At 40.7% G+C, this 25,603-nt stretch overlaps 1 protein-coding gene across 18 annotated transcripts in view; it reads right to left on the bottom strand.

Annotated features, from left to right (window-relative positions):
• The window catches only part of MAST4 (microtubule associated serine/threonine kinase family member 4), a 578,446-nt gene that overhangs the window by 181,756 nt on the left and 371,087 nt on the right, over nucleotides 1–25,603 (bottom strand). Inside the window, exon 6 of one of the 18 annotated variants that reach the window (XM_078004816.1) lies at nucleotides 4,538–4,703. The exons of 16 other annotated variants lie outside the window; for them this stretch is intronic. In XM_078004816.1, the coding sequence (XP_077860942.1) occupies nucleotides 4,661–4,703 (43 nt within the window). In that variant the 3' untranslated portion in view covers nucleotides 4,538–4,660. Of the gene's footprint in view, nucleotides 1–4,537; nucleotides 4,704–25,603 lie in introns of those variants that run through there. One more of the 18 variants, XM_028849482.2, reaches the window with a different exon arrangement.

The raw sequence follows: 25,603 nt of genomic DNA, 5'->3' as shown, positions 1-25,603 counted from the left end.
ATGGAGCAGTCCCTGTTGTTTCCGGGTTCTTCATCACAGATTTTCCCGTGCCAGGGAAAAATTCCCATGCCCCGGGGGAAGAGCCAAATCAACTGAGCATGCGCAGAGTGACGTCAAGCCGGGGACACCAAAATTCAAGAAGCCACGCCTACACACACGCCCCAAACTCCTCCCCTTCCAGCTCCCAGGCATAAAAGTCCCCCGCCGGTAAGCGCGGGTGTGACTTCTTCGCCCCCGCATTCGTGGACTGGAGAACCTCACCCGAGAGCCAGCGCCAGCGCGACTTCCCTGGCCGTTTCCCGTGGACCAGTGAACCTCGCCGGAGAGTGCGTGCATATTTGCAAATAAAAGGGTTGCCAGTTTCTTTGCTTGTTTTGGCCTTTATTGATATTTAGTCTTTGCGTCTATTAATAGTAGTAATAGAGAAACAAAACAAAAATATCTGTTTCCCCAAAGACATCACATGTACTCTAATCTGTCAGATTCCAGGAAACTCTAGAGATTTATACCTAGAAGCTTACAAATCAAGTAACTTAAGAAAAAGTCTCATAGAGAAACATGACCAGGTAAGTTTATTAACACCTGAGACAAGTAATACAGAATGCTCATATGACTCTTTAAATTTCAATATAAACTAATAGGTTTTTTTGTGATGGAGAGACAAGGCCTCTGTCTCCCAGGCTGGAGTTCAGTGGCATAATCGTAGCTCACTGCAGCCTTGATCTCCCTGGCTTAAGCAATCTTCCCACCTCAGCCTCCCTAGTAGCTGGGACCACAGGCATATGCCACCACATCTGATTAATTTTAAAAAATTCTATGTAGAGACGAGGTCTCCCTATGTTTTCCCAGGGTGGTCTTGAACTCCTGGGTTCAAGTGATCCTCCTGCCTCAGTCTCTCAAAGTGTTGGGATTATGGATGTGAGCCACCATACCCAACCTAGACTATATTTCTGAGGTTTATTACTGATTTCCAAACAAAATCAATAGTTTCTAAGGCCATATACATTTTTAAAGAGGTCTTTAAAAGAAAACAAGCATGAATAATAGAAATCCATTGATAATTCATAAATTTTATTTTATGAAATTAACTTCTCACCACACTGACTCTTCCATAGATCTGTCAACTGCTGGCAAATTCTAAGTCTCAATCCTCTGTGTCTCCCTATGAAACCTGTGAAGGCTTGCTGGAGAGCACAGAAATGCCCTAAGGTGGAGATCAAGAATAAAGCTACAAAAGCACATTTCTCAGCTCATTTATTTATGTGTCTGGTCTCCGAATATTCTGCCATTGATTACAAATTTAAAAAATTTAAAGAATATGAGGATGAAATAAAAATCCTTTAAAACAGAGATTTAAGATAGTCTAAAGTTCCTTTATATTTTTACTAAATAAAACTACCATATTTTATATATTCTAGAAAAATGTTTTATTCTTCTTGGGTTGTAAAGAATTTTTGCTTAGTGTGACTGTGTTGTTTATTGAAAATTCTTGGAAACTCCCTAAAGTTTGTCCAAAACTGTGTTTCTTTCTGTAAGGGAGCTAATTTCAAAATGTCAGTGGGGAAAAAATTATGCTTCACCACATTCACAGAGTTCTGCTTGTTTGCAGATAGGGGTTTTGATCAAAGCCACAGACCTGCATTCCTGCTGTGCCTCCATTCCTGAATACCACAGACTCTGCCCAGTTTGCTTGAATGAATTCTGAGCTGCCACATGCCTCAGTGAGACAGTGAAAACTTCAACTCATCAATGACTAGGTCAAACCACTCTGAAGACAAGCAGCTCTCCCAGGTGCTCAACACTAGGACTATTTCTGAAGCCTTGATGAGAATAACTGGCTTCCTGAAGGGAAAGTAAAGAGCCTAAACCCGATTACGAGCAAGGAGGTACAAGGAGAGGCAGGTGCAGTTTGAAAATGCTTCCGTGGATCCTAGAGAAGAGGCGAGATCCAAGGCCATTTAACAACGTCAGGGTCCTAGAAACTCTTACCTTTGGAAGCCCCATCTGACATATTGTCAAACAAATTAAAACACACCAACACCCCCACATGACCTTTTTTTCCTGTAAAATATAACTATTTTATATTTTCGCTTCATATCTCAGTAATCCTCACACACACTTGGAAATTCTCATGAAGTACAAAGATCTAAAATAGAAATCGTTTTCAAATACGTTTTTGTGAGCATTAAATTTAACAGTTATTGAAGTTGATATATTATGTTTACAAATATGTCTTATTTTCCTGAATAAAGCTATAAGCCACAACCTGATTCTAGAAACGTTAAAATGGGAACAATGTATGTGTTCCTAGGTAAATTATGGTATAAATTTTGATTCTACAGTTTTCTTGTTGTGCTTTTCAACCAAAATCTCTCTCTTCTTTGTAGACTCAAACTTGTCAAAATTCTGTGAACGTCTCTTCGTGCTTGAGAAACTGGGTGTAAGTGGAAAGGCAGTATTGTACAGTGCTTGAGAACATAAATCCTGGAGCCACTGCCCATGTTTTTAACTACAATATCAGTAGTTTCTAGTTCTGTGATCTTGGATAAGTTACTTAACCTCTAAGTACCTTCGTTTCCTATTCTGTACAATGGGAATAATGGTACTTACCTCATGGGACTGTTGCCAGGATAGTTAGTATTTTTAAAGTATTTAAAACAGTGTCTGATATTCCAGAAATGTTAGTCATGTTACTGTTATTTTACACCTAACAGATAAAATAGTTCCGGAAGAATCACTCACTTCCCCTAACAAAGCGGCTCACCCATTGGAAGCTGTCTTGAAGGAACGGAATGAACCCCAAATTTCAGGCAGATATATCCATATACCAAGCCCTGGTCCAATATCCTTAATTTTACCTTTTCCTTCCCAAAGTTTCTTCTCTAAAAGAGGAAGAAGGGTAATCCCAATGCTAAGGATAACCCCCTTCAGGTTAAAGGTTAGTGACGGAATCAGAGAGACTAAGCACCTTTTCTTTCCCCAGAATAATACTACAGTCTCTTCCCTCTAGTGGTTGAAGTATACAATTACAACACCCCCAGCCGACTGCATTCTTAGGGTCTGTTGTAATGGAAATAATTCAGAGGATGGTAAACTTAAGTGAAAAGTCAGCTTTAAGCCAGTGGAGAACTAGGCACAAAACAACAAACCATTGAGTTGTTTTTTTTTTTTTTAATAAAGCAATATTAAACATTTGCACAGTGTCATAATTATTAACCTTAGCATCACAAAAAGAGCAACTTTAATTAAATGCAACCACGTTGTAACTGTTTCATAGTTCCATGTCCTAACTATAGTCAGTGTAATCCTAACTCTAGTCAGTGTAATCCACATAATAAATAGCTTTTTGTTTCCCTAAGTTTTTTAATGGATGGCTCATTAGTTTACATAATCATCCCTAAAACTAGGACAGCACTAGCACTGTCACTCCGCAGTAAAATATTAATCCTACCAAGCCAAATATTTGACATGATCTGTAGGGCTTGAAATATTTTCCTTAAACCATTAACTTCTCAGTGGTATAGGCAGACAAAATAAAGAGATAGAAAAACACCACATGTTTTCAGTACAGTTTTGTTACATAAGGAACATTTTACAAAGGAAACTGGATTTTCTTTAAGAGTATTGAAATTAAACACCATACTTTAGGGATCATTTCTACAGTCTGTTACTAGAGAAGTTTCTCTGAACCTGCAGAGCACCTAAAAACAAAGTAGAAAAAAAATCACAAAAAAAAGAGTATTAAAATTATTTTTGAGCAGTTTATGTCCTAAGCCATTTCAGGCATCTAGGCCTCCAGCTCATCTGAAAAGTTCTGATTTTCAAAACACATTGCACATGACTCATCAGCATACTCTATATGCTAGACACTGATGAAGGAGGGTTACACCAAATCAACTGTAAAAGTGTGACTCCTTTTTCATCTGTAAAGTCACTTAAGAAAGCAAAAACCTGTCACCTTCAAGACACAGAAGAGCTTCCGAAAACAAGGCTCTCGTTTCTTTCACATAAACTTTATACACACTTATATACATATTTAACTTAAAAAAACCACAGCGAAAATATGCCCATTAGAAAAAAATTTATTCTTTCAGGCTATTAAATACACAAGCATTGAGGAAGATTCACTCTAACACATGCAACACCATGAAGAATCTAGTAAGTTTATATAATCTCACACTTCTTTAAGATTTTGAGAGGTAAGAGCATACATGTGTTACATGCACATTTGTTTGAAACAAAATATAGACAGGTTTAGCTGGACGTGGTGACTTATGCCTATAATCCTAGTTTCTCAGGTGGCTGAGGTGGGAGCATTGCTTGAGGCCAGGAGGTCAAGATCAGTCTGACCAACATAGCAAGACCCTATCTCTAAAAAATAAAAAATTAGCCAGGCATGGTGATGTGCACCTGTAGTCCCAGCTACTCAGGAGGTGGGAGGATCAACTGAACCCAGGAGTTTGAGGCTGCAGTGAGCTATGATCATGCCACTGCCCTCCAGTCTGAGCAACAGAGTGAGACCCTGACTCAAAATAAATATATATATATTTAAATTTATACATATATATTTTTAATATATGTCTATTTGGAGAGACAGAGATAAAGTACTGGAAAGGAAGAATATGAGCTTTGGATATGTTTTATTTAATGTGGTGGCAATTCATCCAAGGGGTGATGTTGTCCCAGCATTTGGACGCACAGGGCTAAAAATAAACAGAGAAAAAGACAGAGTGATATGATGCACATTTACGGATTTTCTTTCTAAAATGAAGAGCAAGTATTTCTCTGTGTAAAAACATACGGATCCATACTCTCTACAAAAGTCAAGTCCCTCTTGGGCTCAGTTTCCCTTTCCAGACTCTGCACTTAACGCTTCTCCCTTGCCCTTCCCAGCACTGTGCTCTCCAGGGAACCTGCCCTGCACTCTGCTCCCGCTGTGACCCTGCCCTGCCCAGCACAGGATGCCTCGCTAGCTCCTCCTCTCTTCCTCATAGACAACTTTTCATCCTTCTACATCCTGCTGAAACAGAATTAGACAGAATTAATCCCTTTCCTCTGGTCTGTTACTATATTACAGTTGTTTTTGTCTGTTTTCCTTGAGGGAAGGTCATGGGTCACCCATCTTGGTAGCACAGCCTCTATTGTGGGATCATTATCGGCAATCAATATATGTTTACAGGATGAATGAGTGGTTCTACACTGTGCTGTCTACATGTAGGTGACTTGAATCTTTTTTAGAAGTAGGTGAGATGCAAGGAATCAATGAAGCTAGGTTTCCCTTGTTGCTGTACCACCTGCTAAAGTTTTCGCTACTATGCTAAATATATTGCCATTTTATTTTTCTAATTCAATGACATAGGAAGCAGCCCCACATATTAAAGTTATTTTTACCTTCTTTGCCTTTGTTTTGATCCCACTTCCCATCCCATACACCCTTGCTCCACTTACCCCAAAACCTAATCCTTCCTCTAAGCCCAACCTTGTATCTTAGCTACCCCAAAGTCTCTTTCAGCTACACAGACACACACAAGCAGGCTACAGGTTAAAGGAAAATAAATAGGTAGGTTATAAAATCATTCCAGGCCTACTACCCAGATAAGGCTGGCACTAAAAATAAACCTGATTTGGTAACAAAGATCAAATAAACGATCAAAAAGGATCGTTCTTCGGTACCTTTCAAAGATCCAGAACTCCAATTTGCCCAGCAGGAAAATCTAGGGTCCCTCAACCTGCTGACATGTTAAAGGCTTTTGTCTTTGGTCGAACATTTCTTCCAGCACCTGCATTCTACCTTCTACTCACCTACCTCTCCTGAACCCTCCCCAAAATGGTCCTTTAATTCCATGGCCTGTGCACAGATGGGCATAGACCTTTCGGCATCTGGCATTTCATATCCTCCTAATGAAGGATCAGCATCACTCCATACAGGAGACCACTCTCCTGTGTGAAACTCCTCCTTCATTCTGCTTCTTTGAAATCACCTGCCTGGTCTTCCTCCTAATCTCTGGCCATGCCTTCTCCAGATCCTCAGTATGACATTTCAATCTGCAGTGTCTCAGGAATCTGTCCTGAAGCTACTTCTCACTAATTGACTTCATCCAGTCCCCTGACCCTGTACACCACCTACTTACCTAAAAGTCCCAAATTTACTTCTCCAGACCTAATTTCTCCTTGGAATTCCAGACTTCACAAGGGTATCAGATAAGGATCTCAAATTCAACACAAACAAAACAAAACTTCTAATTTTCTTCCACGATCCTGCTCCCCACCCTCTCAAGTCTTCCCCACCTGTGTAAACAGAACCGTGATCTTCTGTTAGTCCGGTGGACAATCTAGGACCCTTCCTTGTTTTTGCTGTTTCCCTCAATGTCCCCCGTCCCGCCCCCATCCTCCAACTCATCCCTTGGCAAGCCCTACACATTTCCCCTTCAGAATACAGCTTGAATCCATCTACTTCTCTCCAATTTCACTATTTACCCCTGTAGTCTAAAGCAACATTCTCTCTCATTCTAAACTACTTTTTGAGCTCAATCCACCCTCTACACAGAAACCAGGGTAACTTTACAGAGGCAAATGAGATTATGTTACTGCCCTACTTTAAAATATCAAGTGTTTTCTACGTACATATGTAACAAACCCACACATTCTGCACTTACAACCCGGAACTTAAAATAAAAATATCAAGTGCTTTCTTTCCATCCTGCTTAAAGGAAAGCCCGATCTCCTTACTCCAACTTACGAAGTCCTGTGGACCTGGCCCTGCCTCTCTGACCACTCATCCACATGTGTGCCCTGTGCCCACACCACTCTTCTTTAGGTTGCTCCTGCCCTGGGCGGTCTCTTTACTTGTGAGGCTTTTGCTTTGGTTTTCTCATGGCTGTTGCCTTCTGGTCATTTAGTTCCAGCTTGCATACCACTCCTTCAGGAAGAAAGAAGCCACGGCTCCCCGGTTTTATTTCTCTGAAGCTCACTTGTCACTCTGCAGTGTTTTTCTGGTTTATGTTACATCCTCTTCTCCCAATCCCTGCACCCCACTAGGATACAAGCTCCATGAGAGCAGCGACTTTCTCTATCCTGTCAGTTACTGTATCCCTAAAGCCTAGAACACAGCCTGGCTGGTGGTAGCTTCTCAAAAACACCTGCTGACACGAAGATTGTGTGAATGAACACAGTGCCTCCTCTGTGTTACCGCTAAACACTGTCGGCCAAAATATTTTGAGATGCATGGTCCAGGACTTCTTTCTCCGTCCTCCTCTGTTTGAATTGAACAATATTTCACTCTGTAAGCTCCACAATCTGATGTCATAGGTTACATCTTTGTATTCCTTCAGGAGCTCCACTCTACTAAGGCTTTGTATAAAGTCATAACACTGGCATAAACCCTCTGTTGACAAACCACAACATTACATAATGAAATAACCAAATCACAACATGACATAAGCAAATACCTCTAATCCCTCCTCCTTCTCCTCCTCCTCAGTTTTGCAGCAACTATTTACTAATCATTTCCCCTGTGCCTGGTACTTAATGATCCTCAAACATGGAAAGATTAATGTTAACTTCCCCAATATATAGATGAGGAAACTGGCACTTAAGACACACTACGCAAATAGCCCCAAGTCCCCTAAAGCAGGTATCATGCAAATGGTAGGTTAAAATATCTCAGAGGGAGAACCAGGTATATGGAAATAACCTTCTCTTCACCATTAAAGCAGAATCCCCAAGTCTAGCTTCTACCAAAATCATGAAAATGATCAGCTCCAAAGTCACACGGACAGATTCTGGAACAAAGCTAAGGTATGGCCATCTGTGATCATGGAAAAGTAGCTCCTCAGAGATAAGTGGCATTAACTATTGTCTCCAAAACTAAATCAATGCATTGGTTTGACCAGGGATCTCACCCACAAATGCTGCCTGGAGGAGAAACTGATACTTCTGACATTTCATATCCTCTTAATGAAGAAGGTATACACAGGTATGAAGAACACAAGAAAAGCTCCGTGGCAGCAAAAGACTGGAAATTTAAACCGTGTATCTACCTCCACGAAATGAAGCCAGGTACATAGTGAAGGCAATACTCACCCCTTAGCTTCCTAAATAAAAATGTGATATAAATGCTATGTGTTCAATAAAAGCTATAACTCTCTGATGAATGGGGCAGCATTCCTTGATATCTATTTTAGTGGAATTCAGATTGATATGAAAACTAAATCCAGCTAGACAATGAACCCTGTATAGTTGTGCAAATTAATCACCAGTAAAAGGGCACCACACTCCAACAGTGGTTGCAGGCTGGCAACCTCCTTCGAACAAATTGCAAATAGGCACTTTAATGAGGGAGAAAATATGAGCTAACATAACTGTAGTCAAATCAGTTCCTACAGGAGGGAAAGCACATTAACTGATGTGCTGATATCCACCGCCAAAATATCAGCTAGGGAGAACAAAAGGCTGTCAAAGCAAGATGCTGTTACTAAGCCAGACAGCCCAGGGTATGGGCTTAAGCTGCAATATGACATTCTCAAGGGGAACATGAGTTTTGTTTCTAATGTCAGCTCTTTAAGTGCTTTTTATTGATGTCATTTTGTTAGGATGTGCTAGTTCTCCCTGACTACCAATAGGAGATTCAAATAGATTGTCACGGTGGCTTCAGAAATACACACTTTAATAAATAAATACTCTTTTATGACATCATTTTCCTAGTTAGGCAGGTCATGGTGTCCAGACACATTCAGATCACTCGATATTACATCTCTAAGTGACCCTCCATGCCAAGTGAGACACTTTACCAAATTGTTATTAGAATCGACTTTAGTCTCCTGAAGTAAGGAAAAATGGAGAAGTTAAAAGAAAGCACACACTCTCAAACACAGGATGCTCATGGTTCAGAATGAGATAAGGCCAACGATGTTAAAAGATAAAAGAACATGTCACCTGCAGAAAGCTGAGATGTGCAAGGCCATTATACAGGAGCAGACCAGATCCTGGCCTTGCCATCTCCTAGTTTGTAAGACTCAGGACAAGTTCACCTCTCTCTGTAAATCCTGACTTCCTCATCTTTAAAATAAGAATAACACCATCAAACAACTCCACCTATTCTACCTAGTCCCACAAAATTGAGGCCTCAAATCATTTTATGGCTGCCTCAAACACAATAAAAAATCATGGGATAAAGTTCAAATAAACAGAGTAAGAATGATCTCATTGGGTTTTTATGAGAATCAAGCAAGAGTTTGTGTGTGAGAAGTGTCCTCAAATTAGAGAGCACTTAACAATTACTGAGCCAATTGATCTTGGCAGAGACACCGAGTTGTTAATGCTCCTCCAGAAGCAATACTACTCTACAGCCCTCAGAATCAAAGTGGGTCAGAGCCTCTCTTGAAAAATGAAATCGCAAATTTAAATGGGGCAAAAATAAGCTTGGCCCTAGTCTGCATTCTCTCTCAAAAACCCAAATCTGTTTATAGGGCTATGAAATCCATGTTCTCCAAGAACAACAAACTAAGGATGTTTTTAGAAGCATCTGAAGCTTCTGGCCAATTTCTGACAAAATAAATTCAATGCAACTCTGCCAGTTTCTGAACACAATTTCCATTGGCAAATCCCTGGCGCAGGTGCTGCCATCCCCACCCCCATCCCTCCATCGCCACAGTAAATACTGCCGATTGATTATACAGTTTTCAGCCACTAAGTCCCAGACGGAGCCTCAGAATCTTTCTCAACACAAACTTCTGAGTGGATGTTGTCAGAAAATATCTATTATTAGCCATTCCTAAAGTAGAGAAATGAACAATTGACTGCAGAGTCCAAAGCCTTTCCAAAATAAAATTGCTATTTTGAGCTGATAATTTCCAACAAATAAAAACATTATTAAATAGCTGTATTCATCAAATCAATATATTCAGCTATTCTAGGTAACATTTTGCAAAAAAATTCCCACTTGTGGGCTTAAAAATAAGTGATGCCACTCAAAGTCACATGTTTTACCATATTATGAGGTAAATGGAAAAGGTACAGGATTACAAACTTTTGACTTTAAAATTTCTAGGCCCAAACAATCTCTCCCATACTCCCCTGTGCAGAGCTTTGGAGTCTCAGTTCAGCACTAGTATTTCTTTAGCATAGTCTTTACTCTTTCATGAGAAAGAAAATATCCTGATCAGCAAACATCCCTGCAGTTTGCTTCCTTGGGTAAGAGGGGGAAGCGTGTTACTGTCAGGCCTCAGGCTCTTCACCAGCATCAAAAGCAGAAGGCTCTCTTCTTGACTGCCCCAGAATACCTACACTTTCTAGGCCCAGCTGGAGCATTTATTCTAAAACTAAAGACTCCTTGGAAATGATCGAAATTAGGTGAAGAGTGACAACTGAAAGGCAAAGAGAGACACGCTATGTAAATGTATCTCTCAGTTCTGGCCCTAGATGAATTAGATCACTGCTGGGAAGCAATATTCTTGCAACAAATACAGAACTTACAACATTCTTTGTTGAACCATACTAAAAAGGACTCATTTAAAATATATTTTCACCCTTTCTGATGAATTGAGGTCATTAGCCATTTCGTGAAAGACTTCTTGTAAAATTCCACATGAGGACAAGTCATAGAGCTCCAAAACCACACATGGTTTCTTTAGTCTGTTTCCCTTTTAGCTTTGACTACTAGGAAACTAAGTTAAATTCAGACCTCAATTAGATTAGTTATCTTACTCAAGTGCCACATAAATGTATCTTAGAGTTTGAGTACTTGCTTATCCTTTTTAACTAATTTCACATGTATGTTTTTGTTGTAAACTACCTTAAATCCTTTTCAAAGGAGGTAGGTATAAGTGACGAACACACAGCCAAGTGTGAGGCGTTGTCATGCATCTAGCATTGTGGCTGCAGCTGGCTCTACTTACCAGGCCATCCTTGACCCTTGAGGGACTTATCTCTGGCCAGATATGTACATTTCAGCCACTGCAAGAGACAGTAAATTTCATCTACTCCCCACAACCCAGCTATTCAGAACTGATAAAACATTTCTTTATATCCAAACAGAATTTTGCATCCAGCAAGTAGCTTGAAGTTAGGAAGGCATATATTCTTCCTCAGATAACTTCTGCACACCAAAAATCTTGCAATAATAGTGGTGCCTGACAATGATTTTCCCCTGACAAATTAAAGATGACATCATTCAGAATTGTTCTGCAAAACTTGGTCAGATCCATAACAACTGTCTATACTCGTAATAGGCAGACAGTTCTGAGTTAAATGTATTCTATACATATGTGAACTACACACTTAATGACTGTGAGCCATAGGGCTAAAAGAGCTCCAATAACCATTGTTTCTCACAAAGTTCAATGACATTTTCTAATAATATATATAGAACACCTGCAAGCTGGACAAATTATTGCCTGAAATTTCAGTATCTGGAGTGTGAAAAGGACCTCAAAAGCAAGCTCATTTGGTCTCTTGACAGCTAGTTTGATGTATTAATGACATTCAATTCCAGCAGCCCAATCCTAGTAGTAGAAAGAACAAACAAATGTGTCCCTGCCCCCACAACCAAGGATCACTCTCTAGCTTCTGGGGCATCTCTAGTGGATCTAGAGGGTGAACCCAAATTGGATCTTAAGGCCATTCAGGTGTTTCTCCAAAGCAGAACACCAGGCTTACTCCCTAGTTAACTGAACTCAAGAAATCTCAGTCGTAGGTTGCAGCTGAACATGCTTCCCCAAACTAATCAGTATATTTTTTTCTGAGTCCACACCGAAACCACAGGAACAAGGAGCAAGGTGGATTTTGCAGAGCATCTGCCCCCACTACTCGCAATTTTAAAGAGGCCTCAGTGTCTCCATTAACACCTCCTACACCTTCATCTACATTACATATGAAGTTCTGAACATTCTCCCTGGGGTGCATCTGCAACAGCAGGCTGGACCTTTCTACTTGGCTGCTGTGCCATCATTTTCAGGTTCAATATTACTAAACATAGCTAAAAATGAAACTGTTATCTTCAAAATGGACTGTTAACCTTGCTTCTATCTGAGATATCACAATTCTCCCAATCTGCGTAAAAAGCCTCCCATCCTTCAGCAGGTCCTGTCAACTCTTCTTTCACGATGTCTTCTGTTCTTTCTTTCCCTGCTCAAGCCTGCCTTTCTTCAGCTCTTCATCATTCCTTTTCTGCACTTTCCTTCTCCTCTATTCAGACCAAGTCTCTCCCAGGCAGAAATCTTACTAAGCTATCATGTTATTCTATTTTCCTAATTAAAAAACCTCCAGACATGTCCTACACGGAAAAAAGAAAACTCAAGACTAGCATGTGAAACATTATAGTCTATTCCCAATGTTCCTCTTCCACAAAAATCCCTTCTGTCTTCATGCTCACTTTATGTAAGTTCTCAGGCAAGCTGACTTACCCAGCATCCTTGAACATGTCTACATCATCCCTTTCACTCCTATCCTTCTGCTCATCCCCAGTGATCTTCTCTCCTCCTTTCCACGTACTTAGCCCTGAATCCACCTTCGTAGTCCAGTTTAAATCCTGGTCCTAAATTCTCATGGCCTCTGGTCGTACCACTCATGTAGCATTCATAGCTCTGCACATTTTTTCAGGTGTCTAGCTTAACTAAATTGTCACTTAAAACTAAAATAAGAAGTCTTCTCATCTTGATATCCTTCCAACAGCATTAGTACAGCAACCTAACAAAATTGGGTTATATTTGCTGACATGCCATAGCTTATAAAGAGTTTTAAGAAGACTTCCTAAAGACTGATTTTAAAACACAGAATAACTAGAATAGGAACATCTTAGGTCTTTACTTCCTTTAGTAAACCCTCCTCTCTTTACTACAACTCACCCAACCTTGGATGTACTTAAAAAACTGTAAAACTCATAAAGTGAAGGGAAGAATAGAGGAGTACATTTTACTCTACTAGAAATATCTCTGATTTTAGTTTTTAGTTCTGTGTTAAAATGACCACAACGACTTCAAAGTATATCCTCTTTCATGTTCATTCATAGTCAAATTCATAAACTTGTGCATATAACAAAACAGTGCCTCAAAATAAGCAACCAATATAAAAATGTATGCATGTGATTTTACAGCAACAGTACTTTAGGCAGCTGATTTTACACTGAAAAAGAAAATCTACTTTGAAACTTCAAAGAAGCAGAGAATGGAAATAAAAATGCTTTTGGAGACAGGATGATCACTGGGTTCTAGGTTCTGAGTTCGAATCCTCTGTAGTTGACAGTATTTTCTAAGATGTCACTGGAATGCACAAACCTATACACAGAACTGACCAAAAAAAAAAAAAAAAAAAAAACCTACATTTTATGCCAAAGCCTTTCGATTCTGTTTTCACAAAAGAATACAGAATCAAATGATATTTCATTTATTTCTGTAACTGTAGTCATATGTAATCTTTTTTCCTTCTGGAAGGAAACAACAGCCAATGTAAACCAAAGAGCAGAACTTGATGCGGACATCAAGGTGAGGAACAGCGACTCATGCCTGAGAAGCTATTATGAGGGATTTATGGGTCTAAACACTGACAATAGACTGAATAAACAAGATCATGCATAGGGGCAGGAGGTTCCCGGCCCCGCCCCCTGCAAATGTGTACAGCTGCTGTTATGATCAATAAAATAAAATTTAAAAAAGTAAATGCTCTGAGGTTGCAGTTATTTTCTGCTTTTTCTACTTTCTCAATCAAGAGATCATGTGGGGTGTTCTAAAAATGTCTGATAGCCAGGCGTGGTGGCTCACTCCTGTAATCCCAGCACTTTGGGAGGCTGAGGCAGGCAGATCACCTGAGGTTGGGAGTTTGAGACCAGCCTGACAAACACCGTATCTACTAAAAATACAAAATTAGCCAGGCATGGTGGCACATGCCTGTAACCCCAGCTACTAGGGAGGCTGGGGCAGGAGAATCACTTGAACCCAGGAGGCGGAGGTTACAGTGAGCGGACATCGCACCATTGCACTCCAGTCTGGGCAAAAAGAGTGAAACTCTGTCTAAAAAAAAAAAAAAAAAAAAAAAAAGTCTGATAATAGAAAGGATCCTCATATTCATGAAGGTGAGACTATCTATATCAGCCCTGATGCTGACCCTACACCCCAATGCCACAGAGATCTGTAGCTTGGTTTAAAGCTCTTGGCCTGCCACTCTCTACATGATGTCTATACAATTTAGTTCCTTTTATATTTCCAATCATTATCAATAGAAAACTATAGATGCAAAGAAGTTGAGGATAGGGGTCAGTGGCTATTAAAAGTGTTAAAAAGGGTACTCAGTTATCCATATTCTATTTAATCTCAAACTGAGCTAAATAGGAAGCCCACAGGATCAAGGCTCCCAGGTAGTTTACAAGTTTCATAAAGGTAATGGGTAAAGAATTACAACACATTATAATCATCACACCAAAATCTCCAGATCGACATTGTGGGGATGTTAATTGTCCAGATCTCTCTCCTGAATGCCACAGCCTATGGAATCCCTTCTATCTCCTGGTTCCAGGATGAGCCTGCAGAGACCTGTGCATTAAACGCATTGTTCTTTTCTCCACACTTGTGGGCAGAGGGAGAGCATGAGATTACTGTCTCCATACTTCTGCTATCACACTTCAGTCAAGCTAGTTCCCTTTCTGTTCCCCATACAAGTCTGAGAGCTCCCTGAGGGGAGGGATGGAATGCTTTTTAATCTTCATCTCCCCAGTATTGTGCTTGGCTTACAGAAGCAAAATGACTGTTTAGTAAACTAGAGAACAGAAAGGACCCATCATATATGCAGCGGTGGCAGCAGTGTGGATCAAGAGGGCTGGAGCAGTTCACAGCAGGGCCTGTAGCAGGAGAACTCTGATGGTTGCCAGGAAGAAGGAGTGAGCCCATCTGAGTGCCTTCCAGAAAGGGGTAATGCCTCGGAGGGCTGGAACCATCCAGTTCATCCCGTGGCTTTCTCTTGGAGTCTCATGTTGGTGTTACCCACATGTACATGGTACATGCACATGGCAACAGCAGAGGCAAAGATCCCATGAGGTAAAGCTAAAATGTGCTGTCAACTACATGGCAAGGGATTCTCTTCTCCATGCACAGACAGACACATGAATATAACGCTCAGAGGCATCCAACACCTGGAAGGTTAAACAGCATTTTTTTTTTTTTTTTTTTTTTTTAGACAGAGTCTAGCTCTGTCACCCAGACTGGAGTGCAGTGGTGTGATCTTAGCTCACTGCAACCTCATCTGCCTCCTGGGCTCAAACAATTCTTGTGCCTCAGTCTCCCGAGTAGCTGGAATTATAGGTATGTGCCACCAAGCCCAGCTAATTTTTGTATTTTTAGTAGAGAAGGGTTTTCACTATGTTGGCCAGGTTGGTCTCGAACTCCTGACCTCAGGTGACCCACCCACTTCGGCCTCCCAAAGCACTGGGATTACAGACGTGAGCCACCGTGCCCGGCCTAAACAGCATTTAAGCAGGGACTACATCCCTGGACTGTGGGAAGCAGGACTGGTCACCTTCTGACTCTCTCAATACTTTTCTCCTTTAAGGATACCTTTGTATTTCCACCTTACACACATTTGTCCTTAGTCTCTCCAGCCACAGTGGTCTGTCTTTTTTAAACTATCATGATGAGCACTCTGTGAGCACTGGTTCCAGTCACTAGGAGGAGGCTGGGGGCCACAGTGAAAGGGGCACTGGGCTCAGAGTTGGAACAGCTGGTTTAAGTCACTGGGCTCCCTTATCCCGGGGCTCCTTCTTCTGTAACACGAATGCGGAAGTGCCCACCACACTGCCCTCACTTCATCACTTCGGGGTCCCAGGAAAAACAACAGAATGCAGTTTACCATTGCATTTGTTTCCTGCAGCAGCTGTTTAACAAATGACAACAAACTTGGTGGGTTAAAACAATAGAGAGAGATTCTCCCAGTCTGGAGGCCAGAAATCTGAAATCAGTGTCAAAGGGCCAAAATCAAGGTGTCAATAGGCCAGGCTCCCTGTAAGGCTCTCAGGGAGAATCTGCTCCTTGCATCTTCTGGCTTCTCTGTGGGCCAAATCCCCCTTGGCCTCTCTTACAAGGACACTTATGATTGAATTTAGGGACTATTGAGATAATCCAGGATAATCCCTCCATCTTGAAATCCTTAAATTAATCACATCTGCAAAGACTCCTTTTTTCCTAAGGTAATGTTTACAGGTTTCAGAGGTTAGAACCTGATATCTTTGGGGCCACCATTCAGCCCATGACATGCATCAGCTATATTAAGTGTTAATGCACAATTCCCACCCCATATTCTTAATTCTTACAATCTCAGCTAGAATAGAAATTCTTTGAAGATAAGAAGCAACTCTTATACTTTGAAAGTCCCATGAAAGCTTTCAAGGTATTAAGTACAGAACAAATAGTTATTTTTTTTCCATTTAGAAAATAAAACCCTTACTCTATTCAATTTTTAGTTGCCAGCATTATATTCCATGGTAAAAAGTTCTAACATAGTCAAGTGTTTCATTTTTTATTTCTAAAATGATCAAACTTTCTGTTCAGAGAAGCTGGAGAAGAAAGAAATGCATCGTAACATGTTTCCACGGTCCATGGCAAGTGCCTTGCAGTGAAGTGTCATTTGTAATGCATTGTTAGTAATACTTCCAAATACTACCAGAACCCAAACACAGGAAAGCTACTAGAAGCAAAATTGCAATGAACTCCAGACAAACATCTATAAACCCCTTGCAGTCAGTCTGATTCATCTCAGTGTCATGAAATAGAAAAGCAGCAGTAGCTCATCTGGAAAAGCTTGATGTAGGCTCAAGGTGGGGATAAATTCATTCATTCATTCATTTCTATAACAAGTGGTTGTTGAGGACATATTATGTGCCAGATACTAGGGACTCAATGATAGCCAAAATAGGCAAATCCCTTGTAATTTGTAGGTTTCATGCTAGTTGGGTAAGATAAATAACAAACAAATAAATAAATGTTGTATCAGGTGAGATATTCACTATAAGAAATATCATGAAGCAGTCCAAAAGGTGGTGGTGATGCTATCATAGAGAGGCCAGGGAAGGCCTTTGATACAATAACATTTAGTACAGATGCTAAGGAAGTGAAGGAGAGCACCATTCAGGCATCATTTCAGTGTTCCTTCAGCTGTTCTGGGCTGCTAGAACATCTTGTGCCAGAAAGTGAGGAGGTGCTCAAAGATTAATAGCATCATGTTAAAAGGACCCAGGAGCCAGCTTAAACGGCTTCCGCTTCCCACTGATGAATTTTAGGACAACTTGACTAACAAAAAGAGGAATGCTGGTTATAGATTATTACACATCAAATATATATTTGTCTTCCATTTTCTTCTATAGAAAAATGTATGAGTCAATATTCCTTAAAATGAAGGGAGAGAAAACAGGGAATATTCTTCAACTGAGGAACACTAACTAATAATAGAAATAAAAAATTGTGACAAACAGCAATGTAATAAATGATTAAAGCAAGGTCATCAATGAATGCAAAAACCACAGGGTGAAATCTTGTGGGGAAGAGTATATTCATATGGACTAAAAATTTGACACCAGAGATTACTTAATAAGGTAAAGGCATAATCACCATAAAGGGAAAATGTGGCAGACACCAGCTTCTGGAATTCCTGGTGTGATGCTATGAGGAGGACATCATCGCCTTTTCTTGGCAAATAGATTTAACCTGAACCTAAAGATGACAAAGCCATCAGACAAATTGAAATTGTGGGATGTTCAACAGAAAAGTTGTCTAGTACTGAGGGATGATGAAAGATAGTATAACTTTCTAAATTAAAGGACAGTAAAGAAAGAGATACGACAATTCAATGGAACATCTGATCTTTAACTGGATCCTGAAATTAAAAAAAAACTTTTACAGACACATTTTTTGAAACAACAGGAGAAAGCTGACATAGCCCATATAATAATGTTCAATTTTAAGGCTATTATAATAATATAGTTATATAGGAGAATATACTTATTCTTAGGAGATACATGCTTAAGTATTTAGGGGTGAAGTGTCTGAATGTCTACAAATTACTCTCAAATGGTCCAGCAGAAAAAAAAAGTTTAAATACATGTAGGGGCTAAGAGAGGAAGACAGGGAGAAAGATCTAATGTGGCAAGTGTTAACCGGTGAATCAAGATGAACATGGTCATACAATTTTTTCAACTTTTAAAAAACAGGTTTGGGATTTAAAAAAGAAAGTTGAAGGGGTAGGAAGAGAGTATTTAGAAACATGGAATAATCAGCCCTGACACAGAAACATGCTTGAAGTGCTCAAGAAAAGGCAGAGTCCAATGAGGCCAGAGGGAATGGGTGAGACATGGCAGGAAGCCAGATCATGGAAGACAGTGGGCATCCACTGGAAGGTTCTGAGCAGGAGCAGCTCTCACTTCACAAAGATCACTCTGAGAGCTGGATGGAGACGGATCACAGGAGGGCAAAGGTTGAACTAAAGCAGGAAGACATGCTAGGAGGCTACTACTACACAAATCTAGGGATAAATGGCAGTGGCTCAGACTAAGGTGGGATAGGAGAGGTGGTCAGCATCGCATATTGCGAAGGCAAAATCAACAGGACTTCCTAGTGGATGATGCACACATGCCCCCAAATCCACACATGTGCACACTGTAAAGATTTTTAAAAGGGAAGAATAACAGATGGCTTTTGACTCAGAGCTTGATTAAAGTTGAGCCCAATTTGTATTTTATATAAAGAGGAGAGAAATAAACAACACCACTGCAAGAAAATACATGTTCTTCTCAACATGGGGTATCTCCATAATGTTTTATTAACTAGAGCCAGTAATGATTCAGCTAAACAAATTGTCAGATAAATAAGTAGAAAAGTGTAAGAAACCATGAAATTTAGCTCATCTCCTTTTCACCCCAGACCATTAGTACAGCTCTCCCAGTTTCATAATGTCTCATCATTCACTATCACTTCAATTAGAATACGCAACATCCTTGATACAAAGGTTGGGTTTTGTAGTTCATTTTGAATGCTGGGTTCCAAGAACAATATGACACTAATAATAACAAAACAGAACACTCTTCTTGGAACGTTCCACGTACATTACCTAATTAATTCTTACGCCACCTCCAAGAGGCATTATTATCTATGTTCCTGCTGGAGAAGCATGACAATTTTTTAAGGTTTTTACATTTGTATTACTCCTTTTACTGAGGCATCTCTGAGTTTCACATTATCATCACCATCGTACGCTTTCAAAGAACATCACAACTTAATTCTCATATCAACAGGGTGGGTGTTAATGGCTGTATCCATATTTTAAATGTTGGAAATAGGTTTTTTAAAATGATGTGAAATGTCTTTTTCTCCTGTGACAAAGAAATGCCTTAACAAAATGGAACATAGGACTTAACTTCCCCTCAACATACACATGTACGTGCACACACACACACAGAGCAAAGTAAATTTTTATTCACCCCAAGAAGATCTACTAAAAAAGATAACTGTTAAGCCTCCATAGAATAATTTCAATATATTCAAAAACCAAAATTTAAAAAGTTACTTAAGTAGTCACAATATTTGGCCCAGAAAAGACCACACAGTAACGAATCATCTTGAGCTACGAGGTCCAAAGAAATGTTTAAGAGTGGATAGTATCAAGAAAGTGTCCGGGCTCCTTGCAAATGGGGGTGAGGAATTCTTACTCAGGCCTGAAGTGGCTGGTCTCCTAAAAGGGCTCCCAGAGCCCTCTGAATAACACAGCAATGGTGAGAACACTTGTCACCCCCAGGGCTGTAGCAGGCTGGCCTGGGCTGAGGGAACAAGGCACAGGCTGCTCAGACTGGAGTTGCTGGGGCCCATGGCCTGATTTCCAAAGCAAACCCAATTTACCCTTCTTTCCATCACCTAGGCTCTGTCCAAAATAAAATTTTAAAGAAGTAATATTGGGCTTCATAAGTCAAAACATGCTCCTCATACCCATGAGTGCACTCTCAACAGAGGACTAAAACATCTAGGCAACCAAGCAAGAAAACTCCAGACACAGTAACAAATCCACCTGCCAGTAAATGGAATCTTACACTGTGAATGCAAATGAAAATGACCACAAATTGAAGTCCTGAAGAAACAGGGGCACAGGCTCTCCAGCCAGAGACTTGAGCTTGAATCAGACCAGGTAACTTTCTAGACACTGGGAACAGGGCATAATCTGTTGGTCAAACCTGGAGGTTTCGAAAGTGAAAGGGGGGTGCTTTTGAGCATCCCACTGGGAAAAAATAAGGCATACATCAATCTGCATCTGGGCAAACTGAGATGTGTGGGCCCCACAGATAAGTCCGTCTCTGTGCCTCAGTTTTCACATCTGTAAAATGAAGACAGTACCTGCCTCCCAGCCACAGGGTGAAAACTGTGTGAGTTAACATACGTGCAGCACTAAGAACAGTGCCAGGCATGTCGCAAGCTCCCATCAATGCTGGACACTAACCCGCTGCATATGCAAATATCCAGCTTAGTAATTTGGGCCTTTAACTCAAGACAGTAGACAAAACAGAAAAGTTAATGTGAAAAGGTGAGTGCATAGAGAAAAAACCACAAATAATCATGACAAAAACCATGGCCCTGGAATGGCTGTCTGGACCTGGAACATGTAGGTGTCTACACATGGATGAGTGAAGACGCTGCAAGGACTCAGCTGTGCCAGGACCCCATGGACCTGAAAGCTCTGCTTGCCATCTGACCTCACAAGACTTCATCCCCTACATTCTGCAAGTTTACAGCAGATGAGCTTACATCCATTTTTAAAACACCATATTTCAGAAAAATCAAAGGAAACAACCTTTCTGCAGTAAGTTTATTATGCTTGCCCTTCCCCATTACTGCTACCCACGTGAAGTCTCCTAACCCTTACCCTCTCCTCCTCTGGAGCACCGCACACACATCCTCTTTCTTACTAAGCAAGAGAAGTCTACAGGTGGTGGCACTGGCAGAAACCAGAAAGGGTGGGGTGGAGGGAAGTGCTAAGTGGCTTGTCCACACCACCCCAGTGACAGCTGAGACTGCCAACCTTCCTCATCGCTGCCCAGCCCCACACCCACAGGGCTGGCACCGCGTTCATAATCAAGCTCATCTCTGCTTGGCTGAGCCATTCCTAAGAGTGCCTGCATGACACAGATTCGATCCTACATGACAATTCAGAAACAAAATTCCGGGACTTCATTAAACCATCACATTCACAAAAGCACAGGAACCGGTGTCTGTAGAGTACAAAGAAATTACCATCTGGTACGAGCATCTTCAGATTTTTCCAATGTTCTCCACAAAGTGAAAGGGGGAAAAACAGAATAAAAAAGACAAATGGGCCCTCTCATCCGAAAAGGCAAAATAAACTAAAAGGGTTTAGCGGTGTAGCCATCAGGCGACTTTCCCAGTCTTACAGGTTCCCTGTGAAAAGGAGACACAAAATCACAACATATTGCCATGTGTTTGGTAAATGGCTATGATGTCTGCCCCTCACCATGGCAACAAGTGAAGTGAGGGGGATTCAGGCAGCCATGGATACCCAGTAACCTTTCCAAGCAGCAACAGGACAAATGGGCCAGCTCTTAGCAAATGGGACTAGGTGAGAATTATGCTGAATGCCCTCCCTGTTAAGGTGCTGTCTACCTTTCCTGCCCATCACTCTTAGGACCACCATATGCTCCATTCTTGCTCACAAAAAGTTATTGCACTAAAAATCTATAAGCTACTGTTCTTACATTGCCAACGACGTAAGGGATTCATAAAGACAACAAGCGTCCAAGAAGTTTAACACCTGCCCAAGGTCACAAAGCTTGTATGTGGTGAGGTCTGTGAGGAAGACTCAAGCACTATGACTCCTAGTCTGTGGAGTCTCAAACTCAAGAGTCTCCAGGGCCAGTCAGGTACCGTGAATGAATGAAGCCAGCTAGGTGGGGTCTGTGCTGAAACAGAGAATGGCAGCTTTAAAAGCTGCCGCAGGGTCCCAGCCACAGACAGAACGTGGCTGCAAAAGAACACAGACTCGCTAAAGGGCTTTGGGTTTTTAAAAGCAGTCCCCAATTCACAATTCTCTTACTGCTTCAAAGCACATTTAATGACAACAACTAAATAATTTATTTAGTACCTACTTATTTAGTACCACATTATGCTACATGGGCTAGGGAGACAGCAGTATGTAAGATAGACAGGCCTTGCCCTCCAGCGCTTCTATTCTACTACTGTTCCTTAGAGTAACTTATCCTCTTCCGTGTGTGATCTGCCATGACTTCTGTATCATTTTCTCTGTCCCTCACCATAGCCAGGCATATCTGCTAATATACGCTGGGGTTTAACTTTAATTAACCATGCCTTTCTACTTTGTCCTAGATAACTGATATCTACTCAGTTTTTACATTTTGATGGCTATAACTTACTATTTATAGAAGAATAAAAAATAAACCCTTTCTCTCAAGGTGCCAGCACTGCTCTCAAAACATACCTACTATATAACTCGATCTCATGTTTAAGCACAGGTGAAAACATCAGAACAGGCTTGAATCCCAGGGAATAACACATTCATTCATTAAATCAGTACATATTTACGGAGACTCCCCTATGTATGTCAGGAACTATTTTAGGTTTTGTGGATACACGTGTGAAAAAGTAGACAAAAATGGTTGTCCTTGTGGAGCTGATAGCACAGTGATAATATTCTTCTCTGGAAGTAGTACTATTTCCTACCAGCAACATGGCATGTGTGTTTTCAGTCACAGCTGAAACAGGGAGAGAGAGATTTGGGAGATGGAAGGAGAAGAAACAGCGTACCTCCTCTACTGCCAACTCTGGCATAGCTGACTGTGTGTTTACCACCCTGAGACTCCAGAAACTAAATGGAGATGCAAAGAAAAGGATGGAAGAAGTAAAATACAAGGAACACAGGACATGCAGCCAGCAGGTTCTCGAGTGGTTATCATCCAGGAAGATGTTGGAGGATGAAACAGAAGTACAAAAGAACATCACTATGGCATAATAAAAACTTGGCCACTGAGTAATGGTGTTCCAGCCTACAGCTACTTACTGGGTCCCTATTGACGGCAAGGCATGCTCGGTGCCAAGAAAGACACTGAGAATGTGAAATGAGATAGTTTCTTCTGGAATCTTGCTATCTAATCACAGTCCAGACTAGGAGCTGGCACAAGTCACATCTATATTACTCAGGAGGCATTGATGTCACCCTTATACAAACAGCCCCTAAGTGGTAGCCAATTTATTAAGTACTGGAGGTCATGAGAAATTCTGAGTAGTTATGGTAGCCTCAGAAGGAGGAAAGGAAAGTTGTACATAAATTTCACTTAAGGTCTTAAAGATGCTCTCTGTCACACTGGTAACTCATAAACTGATATTTAGGGCCATATATATATATATATATTTAGTTTGTAGACAAAGTGTGTATTTTCCCTATTTCTCCAGCCCTGATGGAAGATTTTTTTTTTAAGAAGTGTGAGATTTTCAAGATGGAAGGGCTTTTGAGAATAACGTAGTCTAACCCTCTGCTCAGTGCAGGAATACAGTCTGCATCTTTCCAGCTCACTGGGTGCCTGGCTTTCCTGATGGTCTGATGAGGCAGCCCATTAAAAGTTCAGAAAGCTTCCTTAGAAAATTCTTTATTTCATACTGAGCCCAAATTTGTCTTACCATAACCTCCATACGGCAGTGCAAGGTCTTATTACCCAGACATACCAAACAAAACGTAAGTCCTATTTAGCAACTGAGCTGTCCTGGAAGCTGCAGATGTCTTACTTCTGGCCAACCTTCAGGAAGCCTGGCCTGGAGAAGCCCCTGGAGTTCCGCTGGAGATGGAGAGCTGACTCATGTCTCTGCACAGCCTGCCTCCAGGGTTTTACTATGAAAAGAATAGAATCTTCTATTGCCATATTTAGAAACTCTGTGTGTCAGCACCTCAAAAGGGCACAGACACTGTGATACTCACCACCACCACTCTCTCCTAGACCTTCAAGCCCCACTCATGAGAAAGGAATAAAGAACAAATCTGACCCTTCACAATCAATGGTAGGAAAACAAAATCTGTGCAGGGACATAATACATGCTTTTTTGTGTGGTAATAGCATGAACATGGAGTCTTGCAATTTATAATATCAGACCATCATTTTGGGGCACACTATCAGAGATACCCAATTCCAAGCTGCCAACTAGATATCTCTACCTAGAACTTTCTCACCGTGTTTATGACCAGACTCATTATTACAACATTTTCCTCCCTCCCCAACTCTGTTTTTTGGGGTTTAAATGCTAGAAATCGCAGTGTAAGTCAGTCATTCATTGAAAATTATCTACTGAACACCTGCTATGGGGCACCTTTATTTCATCAACTTCTACAACAAAGATTGCTAACTATTTAACAAAACTTATTTCCTCCTTTTCCTGGACACCAGCAAGCCATATTTCCCAGGCTTCCCTGTGGTCAGATACAGTCAGAATACCACATTCCAGGCCATGAAATGTGAATGGAAGTGATGTGTGCCACCTTCAGGTCTGTCAGTGCATCATCCTTCATGCTCTTTCCCTTTCCACCAGCTAAATGTCAATGCCCAAGGCATCCTTGAAGGCCATGGGTTAAAGATCCCCCTGGATCCCTTAATGACTCTATGGAGCAGATCCTCCCGCAAACCCTTCATCTATGAGTGAACAATCCAATTCCATTGTATTTGAGCCATTGTATGTTTATTTGGTGGTTGATATATTAGCAGCACTGTAACCAATACATCTTCTATTTCTTATTCATTCATTTATTCATTCTTTAATAAGCATTTTTCAAACACTTAGTACATTCCATATATAGAGTGAGGCACTGGGGAAATAAAAATGACTAAAGAAGGTCACAAGGTCTACCTAAACCAGATAATTAAAACTCAATATAAATGATCTCAGAGCAGCATGTGTATGTCTTTAGTCACAGTGGAAAGATCTGAGACTTCATTTTGAGTCCTAGGCTACTATTTAAACTCTGTATGTGTTAGCATTTTCATCCGTAAACAAAGGCAATATTCATTTCTGTCTCATGTAGTGTTGGGTGGATTAAATGGAATGAAGCCAAGTATATAAAACCAGTTGGCCAACTATAAAGTACTTTGCAAATTTTAATTTAGTTTATTGCAATTGTCCTAATCCCAGACCTATTACTCATGATATATTGTACTAGAATCCTCATTGGAGTTTCTGCCTAAAATACAATCTATTCTTAACATTGGTAAGGTACATTTCCTCAGTTTGAACTCAGATTGGTCATTTCCTTATTCAAAACATCTTCTGACTCCTGAACACTTACAAAATGAAAGTCAAACTTTTTAGCTTTAGTATTCAAGGCCTTACATAACATGCATGACTCCAAATTAATTTTCAAGTTTATATCAATCTCTATACAGTTCCAAACTTTTCTTCTATTTCACCTATCCTATGTCCTAGTGACACACATTATTTCTACCATATACTATGCTTTCTAACATCCTAGATTTTTTTTTCTCTGTCTGATTTTATCCTTCACCCCCTGCCCTGCCCCCACCAATCCCTCCCCACTGAACCTCCAAGATTTTTCAAGGTCCAGCTCAAACGCAACC

The sequence above is a fragment of the Macaca mulatta genome, chromosome 6, assembly GCF_049350105.2.
Source record: "Macaca mulatta isolate MMU2019108-1 chromosome 6, T2T-MMU8v2.0, whole genome shotgun sequence".
NCBI lineage: Eukaryota > Metazoa > Chordata > Mammalia > Primates > Cercopithecidae > Macaca > Macaca mulatta.
This window is presented reverse-complemented; position numbering and strand designations above follow the sequence as displayed.